The 11,547-nt window shown below is 50.3% G+C and overlaps 1 protein-coding gene across 14 annotated transcripts in view; it reads right to left on the bottom strand.

Annotated features, from left to right (window-relative positions):
* Positions 1–11,547, bottom strand: part of Bcor (BCL6 co-repressor) — a 119,824-nt gene that overhangs the window by 22,471 nt on the left and 85,806 nt on the right. For all 14 annotated transcript variants that reach the window (XM_039099760.2, XM_063280048.1, XM_039099759.2 and 11 more), the window contains exons 2-3: positions 1,526–1,651; positions 131–209 (exon numbers count right to left, since the gene is read on the bottom strand). In XM_039099760.2, the coding sequence (XP_038955688.1) occupies positions 131–209; positions 1,526–1,611 (165 nt within the window). In that variant the 5' untranslated portion in view covers positions 1,612–1,651. The remainder of the gene's footprint in view (positions 1–130; positions 210–1,525; positions 1,652–11,547) is intronic.

The following is an 11,547-nucleotide window of genomic DNA, read 5'->3' as shown; positions in this document are numbered from 1 at the left end:
AGCTAACACACACACACACACACACACACACACACACACACACACACTCCCTAATTAAACTCAAACTAATGCATAGTTGATTACAAATCACTGATAGCCATCCTATCCAGAGAGGCCATTCATCCCTTACCACGTTGTGATTCAAGGGATTCTCCTCCCTCAGCTCCAGCCTGGCTTTTGAAGCATCGCCATCATTCACAGGAATTTTCCTATTTAAAAAGACACACCAATTTCATGAAAACATTTCTTGCTGAATCTATCTTTCATCTATCTCCCCAGACCAGAGCAGTTTCTACTAATCTCATTTATTTTTTTGAACTGTCTTAACCCTCCCTGCCATGACCTATAGTGTAAGTCGCTCCCAAATGGTGATTCAATATTACCCTGGCAGAACAAAGCGAAGGCAGGCCTTTCATGTGTGGGGACATGAATAACACATATGTCCCAGAGGTGCGCAAGTCAGAAATTAAGCACACTTCTCTCACGTGACCTTTTCTACAGAGGCCAAGTGCTGTCTTAGCTAACCCTTACGAGCTGTTCTGGAGGGCAGAAATGAAATCAAATGGCCATGGACCAAGCGGGCTAGAAGTTTACAGGCTAGCCCCTTCATCTACCCACCTCTGTGTTAACCCCAAGGGCAGGCGTTCAAAACTTTCTCCCCCACCCCACCAAACAAAGTTAGGGACCCTGTCCAGGAGACTAGTTTCCATGGTGATAGTGAAGTTATATTTACAGCCTTTATCAAAACAATGTGGAGATGTGTGGGGATGTACAGTAATATCAGAGACATGTCAGCTACTCCAGGCAGAAGAGGAAGCCGCACTTCTGGGCTAGGCTGCTGTTGGCTGTCCTGGGACTTGTTATCAGAGAGCATTGATAAAGACAGTGTTCCACGCCAACTTTCAAATCCTCAGGATAACATCACTGAGAAGCAGCAGAGGAAAAGCTTCACAGTTACCCCAAAGCTGCTCCAATCACCCCCAGCTCAGTTGTCTCTGCCTCAGTCCAACACCGCGGATTAGAAAGCCTAACTGGGCTGTCCAGTACAGAACCCCGGCCAATAGCCACACAGAAGGGCAGCAGAGGGCAACCTGAAGCCTTGGGTTGTACCCAAGGAAAGGATAGCCATCTCCTCATTTATTACTAAGCAAACTATTGGTTTTAAAAGCACATCGAATGCCGATCCACCTGGGCCCACACTCCTGACATTTAGAGTTAAAGCAGCATATAGATGGGGATTAATTCTCCTTCATAAATATGAAATAATAAATTAAGGACGAAAGCGCACTGAAAGGCCGCTTTAGGGGCTAATCTTTTAAAGGGCGGCAATGCTTCGCTGAACCAGGCTGCCTGTTAAAACTGTAAATCAAGGGCCACCAGCTAGGAGATCTCTCTTGTCCAGACCTTTTGGGCCCCTCTCTGGCTGTGAGGAGGGGGGTGGGGTGGGCATGCATGGGCTCTGCTCAGGAGTGTGGGGGAGAAGACCTGTTCTCCCTCACCAGGCCTGGCCCTGGAGACTATTCACCTGTCTTCACTTGTTCCACACATGCGGACCCTCTCGCTGTTCATCCAGCTGTGAACGTTCCCATACAGAGGAGTTGCTGAAAGCATGTCGTCTCCTTGGATGGCAGCTTGGTTTCAGGCGTCTAGTCTGTTTAAAAAAGAAAGGGGGGGGGGGTTTCCCGTGAGGTTAGGTAAAGCAAAGCCTCTTTCAAGGTAATTCATATAGGACATAACCTGTGCCTGACAGACTGTCTACAAATGTCCATGAACCAAGAACACACCTGTCCCAGTGACGGAGAAGATCAGACGCAAGCTAACAGGAAGAAACCCATCCTAGTCACAGGTCTGGGCCTGCCCACCCTTTTGCCAGAGAAAGCAGCCATATTTGAGGAGGGAATAGAAAGGCACAGGTTGCTAGATCACTGGCACACTCATCTCTTTTGGGGTGGCAGAGGCAGGAACAGTGTGAGGTGGCAACGCAGGTTTGGGACTCAAATTACAGCACATTGTTAGGACTGAATTTCAAAGCTGTCCTGCGCCCAACGCGAAGATTGAGGGTGAAAGAGAGAGTCCAGTGGGCTGGTGAACCTCTCTACTAGAGCCCTGGATTAGATTAAGCACCTAACAGGGGTGGTTTTGCCGGGGAGCTGCAGGGGGAGGCGGCTGAGTAATTCAATGACGCCTGCTCGCTGGGGACAAGAAATCATTAGCGCATAAGTCTTTGCAGCCAGGGCTGATGCTGATGGGCTCCGAGCCGCTGGCACACAGGGAACAGGCAAAAGCCACCCATTTTCCACCTCATGGGAGGGGGAAGCTGTGGAGGGGAGGGTGCAAAGGAGCCCAGACCACCTCCCCCACATACCTTCTCAGCCCACTGCCCCTACCCACACCACATTCTAGTTTGCTGCATGAGTAAAGGGTCAGGACAAGCTGCATTTTATTAACAGGATTATCACGGCGCGTGATTTATCCTCGTGCAGGATTTTAATTGCTCTTTGGAGGTTGAGCCGTTTCTTTTGACTGCGCTTCAGCCCATATCCTGCTGTTAAATGCTGGGTTAATAAGTAGGGGAGCCTTTAATGCCTGGGACCGTTGGCCCTCGGCAATTCCCTGCTCACAAACACATCTCAGTTTCCCTTGTCCAGGACAGGCCTCGGCATTTTTCCACGGGACCCAAAACCGAGTGTGAAATAATTGGTGTGCAGATAGATCATCAGGGGAACTTTTCTTTCTCCTCCCTCACACACCCACCCACACAGTTTCCGAAAGCCCAAATGTTCCCTTAAGTCGACACATTTCCTTTGTTAGCAGGAGAAAATATGCAAATGCTTGCTTTTACACTTTAGCACACGAGAAGCAGACTGCCAGGTCGGTTGGGTGGAGGCACCCCGTCCAGGGACTCTTCTGCCAGGGACTGGAGTGGGGGTGGGGAAGGCTTGGGAGGACTGAATCCGAAAGCTCAGCTATGCTCCTTTCTTTGTCCTAACTAGGCCTTTTCTCCACCAGCAACCCCCACCGGCCCCCCAACCATAGAACAACACGCACCAACACACCACGCACAGCTAGAGCTCAACAATGAAGCTGGAAGGGGAGGGCCCTGAAGAGGCTGGAATCTGTGAAGGCATCATGGGAATGGACTTTGGCGAAGCTGTTTTCCTGGGAAGGGTCTTTCTTCAGATGGGATCTCCAAATGTCCTAGCCACAGAGCACGGAGGAACCCACTGGGGTACTAGGGAAGGCTGTGTGGGAGCTGTTCACCATTTCTTCCTGCAGGGAATGTCACATCACGGGGACTGGAAAGACCCAAGACCCATTCCATCGAGTGCCCCTTTCCTGAGGATTTCCTGCCCACTCTCACAACAAAGGGAAGACATTGTGGGTAGTCTGACCAAGAAGAGCACTGTCTCTGGGCGCAGGTGTCCTGAACCGCAGGCCACTGCAGGAGCCAGACCATGCCCTCATGGAGCCCTGATGAAGTGCAGAAATCCCACAATCAACCCCCAGGAAAAAGGTTCAGAAGAACCCGCCTGAGAAAAGTCAGATCTCCATGGTCCAGTTCCTCAGGCTTGAAATCCAGCTGCGCCCTACATAGAGTAACCCACCTTGGGAAGAGTACCTCAGGGACCCTCAAGAACCATCGAAATCAGCATAGAGAAGGCCTGACCTCTTCCCGCAAAAGCCCAGTAGCTTTTGTTTTTCCAGAAAAGGCCACCCGGACTGTGAGGGACAAGGAACGGCCTGGAGAACTGAAACTTTAACCCCTGTCTGGGGTTCACGCATCATTTTTTTTTTCAATATTATTGTCACAGATAAATAACACTAGCCATCAGAATGAAGTGTCACAGACACAGGGACAGACTGAGAGTTGACTTAAGGCCTGGAGTGCATTTCATTCTCCTCTGTATGTGGTTGCAGGGAGCGGGTTAAACCAGGAGGAGTTGCACCATGGACTGCACACACATGTGCAAGTGCTTGTGCGCACTTGTGTACCCGCATTTGAAATCTTTAGCTGCCCTGTGAACTTTTTTTTTTTTGAACTATTTAAAAGTGGAGGTCTGTTGAACGAACAGTGGCGCCACCGCCAGCCATAATTTCATTGCAACAAGCTAAGGACTTTTAACTCTTCAGGTGCCTGGCTAAAGAGCGAACGAGCGAAATAGAGTCAATGACTATGGGCCCTGCTAGGCAGGAGACCCTTCTCTAGGGTGACAAAGAAGGGCAGCCCAAGAGCCCAGCAGAAATACACTCTGGAGAAGCACTCTGCCTCTACTAAACCATGGAGGAGCAGGGAGTACCATCACCCAAACTCCTGGGTGAAAAAAAAGAGACCAAAAGGTAGAAGAAAGCAACACTTCATCCCATCCAGTTTCTAGAAAGTCCTAGTAAAATAGCCGGGACATTTCTCTCTACCTGACTTTGCTGACCCTTGGCTGTGGAATGTGGTAGATGGGATATGGAAGACCTCAAGGCACTTGGGCTGCTATATATAAAGAAGAGACTCATTCTTTACCCCTTCTTCCACATGCAGGCTGTGCCTCTAGAAGTGCCAAGATGTGGGGCGTCACTCATGAAAAAGCACTTTACAAGCACCAGCCTGTTGTGAGGGAACTGGTTGATTGCTAAGTGCAGTACCTGCCTGCTGGAACCGAGGTCTTGGGAACCTACATGCGGCAGGTACTCAGGGCATGCGGCTGCAGCTCTTAGAATGTACTGGGTTTAACAGAGAGGCGGAGGAGTCACCTGAACAGACTTTGAACAATTATTTGCTCCTGAGCCAAAGGTTGTGGCTAGAGTACCCATGCTTGGCCTGAGTGGCAGAAGCAGGTCAGAGGGACCAAGATTAGGTGCTGTCCCTCCAACCTCCGCAACTCTGAAAAGGAGCCCAATTGCCTCATGAGGTGACCCCCCAGGGTGTACAATCCCTGCCAAGACAGCGAGGTAGAGATCCAGAAAAAGAACACACCTTTTCCTTTTCTAAAAGACTAGGTCTTTCTGTCCCGGCTAGCCTGGAACTCAAGGGATGGATCTGTATCTGCTGGGATTAAAGTCATATACCACCACAGCCAACTTACTTGTTTCATCTTTAAGGACATTTAAGATTTACCCCTGCAGACAAAAGTGAGGAGGCTGAGGAAAGGGTAGTGAAGAGAGAGACAACATTAGGCTTAACTGTCCCTGTTGTTCCCCACTGCCACCCCACTATAGCAGACCATTTCCCACTGCCATCAATGCCACCTGCACCCACAATAGGAAAAGTGTCGCTCCCAAGCAGCGACTAGGGAAGAGACAAAAACCTGTCCACTTCAACATTGGCAGTCTGTTCTTTGGGGCTTCTCTAAGCTCTTTCCCTAAGGCCCTTCCGGCCCCCATCCTACAGGCAGTTATGTGGGCAGCAGCCAAAGATTGGACAAACCTGTATGTCTGTAGCAGCGTCTAGTTTAGGTGGTACATAGGCAGCCTGGTCCCAGTCAGTGTGCTGGGTGAGATCCTGAAGAAAGAAACCTGTTGGCTCTCCTAGGCTCTCACCCTCACCCACCCTGTGTCCCTGGCCAGGTGACCGAATCTCTCCAACCTTGGTCCTCCTCTGTAAAAATTTGGCCCTGTGTTTTCTAGAGGCTTTGGTTGCACTATGGACTTGAGTTTTGCCTGGCAATAGCTGGAGCTTGTCACGGTTAACCCCATCAGACAGCATCTGACTCCACTAAACACGCTGTTAATATAGTCCCAGAATGGCTACACGGTCTTTTATCTATCATGGGTGGGGAGCTGAGGAAGGAGATACAGAGGGGCCAGACCAGGAGGGGGTAACACAGACTAGTGTGGATTTCACCCAAGCCTAAAGCTAGTGCCAGCCCTTCCTGGGGTTGCTCCAAAGGCAGACTGAGTCACAGCAGCACCACGCTCTGGGTGTCAAGGAAGGGAGGGGGAAGACGTTCCTATTTTAGAATGTTGGGGGGAGGGCCTATGTGGGGGTGGGAAACGAAAAGAAAATGCTTTCCCGGATGTGCAATGCAGGGTGGGTCCTCCTGGGCTGCTTTCCCAGATGTCATATAGCTGATGAGTAGGGGACCCTCAAATTGCTCCCAGGTCCTGAGCCATTTAGCATCTATCTGAGGTATGGGGTTAGAGGTGTGCGAGCCAGGCTGCCCAGGTGCACACTCCAAACCGCAACCACTGGTTCCGTGGGTGTCACCACCCACAACCCCAAATCTTATATTAGTAAAAGTCAGGGAGCAGGGGCGGAGGAGGAGACGGACGACGACAATGTTCACACAGACCTGATCTTCCTAGCGTACAGAACCTCCCCAGTTTCTTCCTGAAGCTCCAGGGTCACGGCAGAGAGCCATCAGGATAGGGAATAAACTTGGCCCTCAGTGGCAGTGAAGAGAGAAAGGAGGAGGAGGGGCGGCCCCCTCTCCACGCCTCTGCAGAGCTGGATGTGACGCGTCTGCAACAAAGGGACTGTCTTTCCCAGCGCACACTCTCCCTGCTCAGAGCTCACTAGCCCCCTCTGCCCCTCCTCACAGCCCCCTGCCAAGGTCCCAGCAGGAAGAGGTAGCAGTCCAGGCCAGAAATCCTCTCAGACCTTCCAGAAACTCTACCAGTTCTCCCTTGGTCAGCCACCCTCCTAGTTAACGCCTGGAACCCTGGGTTCCCATGGGAACTTCCGGAGTTCCGTTGCGGAGTCTTCACTACTCCTTTGGTCTTCACCATCAAATTTCAAACAAAAGTAAACTTTTGATTGGGTTCGGGCAGATTTTGAGCCCTTAAGGGACATGCTCCCAAGCCCACGAGTAAAGACTGCAAACCCTTCCTCCCTTCATTGTGAGCTTCCCTCAGTCAGACTAGAGGGTTGCTCCTCTGGACCCTCCCCTGAGAAGATGACAGTGAGTCTAGTGTACTGTAATATAGGACAGGCATGGAGCCCTGGGTAGGACAGAGCCCAGGAGTCTACTAAAAGTCAGTTGCCGGGCATCCATCCTCTACTCAGGCAGAGCCCCAGCTATGGGGATCAGATTTACCACTGCTCCCAACCCGAGGACAGAGATGGCCATTTCCCCTCCCTTCTACAGGAATGGCCAGAGACTCCCTCCCTGCCTTTTGTTCTTTTCCCACTCCTTCAGACCGTGCCACATAACTAGTTAGCGAGCTCTAGCTGCATCCAAAGTGCAGGTGGTGTGAATTTGGAAACAAGAGGTCCTTGAAAAGAAGGTGGGTCCAACACCCAGAACCTAGGAAGAAAGCCAGCGCTCCTTCTTACATCCCATCCTCTTCCCCACCCCCACCCCCTTCCTAATACCTGGCCTGGCCCAACAGAGTTTTGTCCCCCACTGGGGAATCCACCCGGACAGAGAGGAATCCTCAATACAGGCCGTAGTAGTACTTGGTTAAGTAGCGGAGTACTTAGTAGTCTCCACTAAAGCTTCGTATAAACATTTGCTACAAAAAGTAACAAGTTCTACAAAAGGCTGTCCCTAGGAAGCACAAAAGAACTTTTTAAGGAAGTAAGATGCGAAATGCAAGGGTCCCGAAATCTGTATGCAGGCTTCTCGGTGTCTGTGCAGAGCTTGAAGTCCTGGGAAGACTGGGGGGTTGGGGACAGGCAGGAGAGAGATTAATTTTCTTTACAAGGAACAATAAGAATTCCATGTCTGCTACTCAGTCTTGGAACTCAAAGCACCCCAAAACAAAGCCATATAGATGGGGACCCAAGAATTTTTGTGGCTGTTCAGAGCTTAATTACTCTTTCTTGATCCATGGGACTAGACACGACACCGCCAAGGTTAAAATGCCCCAACAGCGCCGAGCAGATGTGAGCGAGCTGGCAGACGCGCAAATGAGGCCTGCCTTGGAGCCCGATAACAAGTGACTAATACATTGCATATCGTTGAAAGAAAATTATTTTTCTCTAATTTGCATTTGCTTGGGGGGAAAAAAGCCAACAGAGCCCCTCCTTACAAGCATGAGTCTAATCCTGGAAATACAGCCCGGCTGCTTTAAGGGAGCTGGAAGGAAGGAAAGACCGCCAGTGTTTTGGCGTTGCAGGCTTGTTTATCTTTCCGCCTTTCCTCCAAGGCGAAACTCGTTTTGCAAGCAACATTCCTACAGAAAATGGCACACGTCATAAAAAGAGACCAATTTATAGAACTGGCACCGAAGTTCATGTATCACTCCAGAAGCATCTCCCAGCTCCCCAAGGGGACTATGTAGGGAAAAAAAATCCTACCTGGGGGGTGGTGAGTATCTAGACTCAGACATCCTATCCGTTGTCCTCATAAGGGCCAAGGTAACACAGAAGGCAAGATTGTAGAACTAAGTCCGCCTGCAAAGATTTTCTATATCCCAGGGACAGCCTTTCTATATCCCAAGAAGGCTTCTTTCGACCTTGGGATTCCTGGGGTGTTGGGAAGGCACTTTACTCTCAGCTTGCCCCAGGCCACCCAAGAGACAGACCAAGTTCTTGACTCTAGCTAGGCATGGTCATGAGTGGACAGACAGAGTGACAGTCCTCATCATCCCCTTCATTCTGCTCTCCTGTCCACCCGAATGAATGCCCAGAGAGTAGGCATTCCACCAGGCCTTTTGTGGCTGTAGCTGAAGGCAGTGTGTTCTGACAGGGGAAGGTTATGAGACCGGGTGGCTCAAAGTCAACCTGCATCCCTTCCCCAGAAAATGCATACTCCTTCGGATCCCGAACCCACACACTTGCATTTCCATCCTGAAGAACAGCGCCCAGCGCCCAGAACACCGCAGCGCCTGTCTCTAACTTATCTGACTAGAGACACTGCAGAGGAAGAACAGCCTTCAGAGCCTCGGGGATCCCCAGAAAGCCTTCAGTTAATAACACATTCTTACCAATTCTTCCAAAGCAGCTTACTTGGGGCTGCTGGTTGTTTTCCCAAATCTTGCAAACTCTGTCACAAGCAGCTGAGGACCCAGGTTCATGGATCTTGGCCAAACCCCTCTAGACAGTAACACTCCAGCCCCTACCCCCACCTTCCTCCAGCCTTCTCCTGACACCTCTGTCTAACAAGATCCCTAAGCCACAACATATAAACCATCCCACACCCCTGCCCCATCCTTTGGGCAGTCCTTAAGGTGTGTGCTAGGGATCTGACTGGTGACGGGATGTGACCCAGCTTTCTCTCATCCGAAAGCGCCAGCCACAAAGTGGTGGCCACCTCTGCAGCTCCTCCACGGGGCCTGCCTGCATAGTGCGCGCTTTGTGTGAGTGCTAAGGAGGCGCAGCGCTGCTCGCGCGCCAACAGCTGTCACATTATTTGCACTCGCTGTAAACAGCCTTCACATTCCCCCCTTACCACATAGTTAAAGCCAGACTAACAATCCACAGTTAGAGATCAAACCAACAACAGCAGCATTGTGTCTGCCTTCGCCTTCGCACCAAGACCAGCAGCTGGCAGCTTTCTCCGGAACAAGGGACCCTGGCTCCCCCCACCCCACCCCTCCGGGCTCTAGCCAAGGCCAGCCAAGGAAGCGCGCATTTCTCGGTGCAGTTTGTTAAACCCAAGAGCACCGCCATTTCGCAGTGATTTCACTGTGGTTTATCAGCCCTCTCCCAGAGTTTGTGCCTCTGGTAGAGTCTAGAGAAGCTGGATGGGAAGAGAGGGCTGCTCACACTACTAGGCCAACTGGAGCAAGTGGCTAGGCTGGGGCTGTGATAGGAAGGCCTGTGGCCCCTGAGGTTGTCACAGAGGCTGGGCATGTCTGGGATTCTGTGCAGGGCCACAAGGTCTGCCTCTGGTCTTTCAGAAATTGCCCAACTCATTGAATACTTACTGGTCGCCCCACTGATCAAAATGTCTCCTTTATGATTTTTGGTTAAGTTGAACATTTCCATAATCGTCATTATTAGCGCAAATTACACGCCTAATCGGTCCTTAAATAGATTTTAATTAAATAATCATACAAGGCTCATTTTATGACTTAAGAAAGGCATTACTTTTCGTTAGAAACTTTCCACCAGGATATAGAATAACGACAGACAAATACTCGTTCTTTGAAGAGCACCAAGAACCAGGGGGCAGAGGAGAGAGGAGCCAGGAGACCCTGTTTTACCTTCCAAGTAGAAGCTGGGAGCAGACACATTCTAGAAGCCCAAACACGCTCCTAGGATAGGAAGGGAGCTCTCTCAGTACTACTTTTGGCTCCTTTTGGCCAGTAGAAATAAACTGCCTCTCCATCTGGAGATCTCACCAGCTTGTGGGTTTGTAGACCACTTTCCCCCACCCCCACCCATTTTCCACCCAGTCACTGTGGAAAGCGGGCAGTCTGGGCTTGTTAAATGCTGTGTAAAATGCTGTTAATAAAATAATAAATACAAAGGATGAAGACTGCTGGGTCCATGGGTGTTTTGACTGGAAATGCCTTGGCACTTGTCATGTGTTTATGGGAGGGCAGACAACTCCAAGGATTTACATAGTTTGAACATTTTTGTACTTCATTTATCCCTTCCTAAATGACGTAGGTCTCGAGCTATTTCAAGTTTGCATTTGTACAGAACTGTGAAATGCCTCGGAGTTTCTCCAATTAAATCAAGTTTTTTTAAATCAAACTCAAAGCTAGAACATACTCTTGCCTGTCTCCACCCTCTCGGGCTGGAGAAAACAAACAGACCCTCGAAAACAATCCTGGGTCCTCGAGCTCCCCACCTCTGCCCCCTCCGGAGGGGCCCCCCTTCAAAGGTTACAGAGCCTTCAGACTCCAGGCGGCTGGGCTCCACATTGCAGCCACTACCATAGTTGGGAGCATCCTGCCCATACACTACCTCTAAAATAGTGAGCTAAAACGAGGAGGGTGGGGGGCAAAACTGCTGGCCTGGTAAAAGCCACTGCTCACAAACCAACGTCAGCAAAGGCTGCAAGCTTTCTTTAGAGGGACCAGAGATTCATGCCTACTGAAGCTCTTTCAGCACAAAGGCTTTTAGGGAAAGAAGGGAAGAGGGGGGAGGGAAAGGGAGCGAGAGCTCCTGTTTCAGAGCAGGCATCCCCTGAGAGTCAAGAACCAAGTGTAGCTTCAATCAAAAGCTGACTTCCCCTCTGGGAGACGAAGAGGAACCTGATCACAGTAGCTTACTACCGGTCTGGATCCATACAGGTCTGCTTCTCTTCTCGCGCTGGTAATTTCTTTTCAATACATCGCGATATAAAAGAAGCAATCTCTGGCTGACTTTATTGAAAACCACATCGAGCCTTCATAACATCCGGACTTAATCCCTATCAAGCCGCAGCACCTCTGGCTGCTGCAGCAGGCCACTCCTTCACCTCTTCCAACTAGGTCTTCTCCTTTGGCAGCCCCTGTCTCCTCCCCTGGAATAATGACTGGAAAATTTGCCAAACAGCACCTAGATACCAGTTCTGGAATCAATTCTGACCCATATAATGATCCCACTTAAGACTGGGGGTGGGGGATTTGGGGGGGGGGAGGAGAAATCCAAGTCGTTGCATATGGAATCCCTTAAAGACATAAGGCAAAGAACTCTAAACAAAGAGGGGAACCCATATAGGCCTACCCAGAGGAATGCCC

The sequence above is a fragment of the Rattus norvegicus genome, chromosome X (assembly GCF_036323735.1).
Source record: "Rattus norvegicus strain BN/NHsdMcwi chromosome X, GRCr8, whole genome shotgun sequence".
Classification (NCBI taxonomy): Eukaryota; Metazoa; Chordata; class Mammalia; order Rodentia; family Muridae; genus Rattus; species Rattus norvegicus.
Note: the sequence above shows the minus strand (reverse complement) of the source record. Positions and strands in the feature narration are given on the sequence as shown.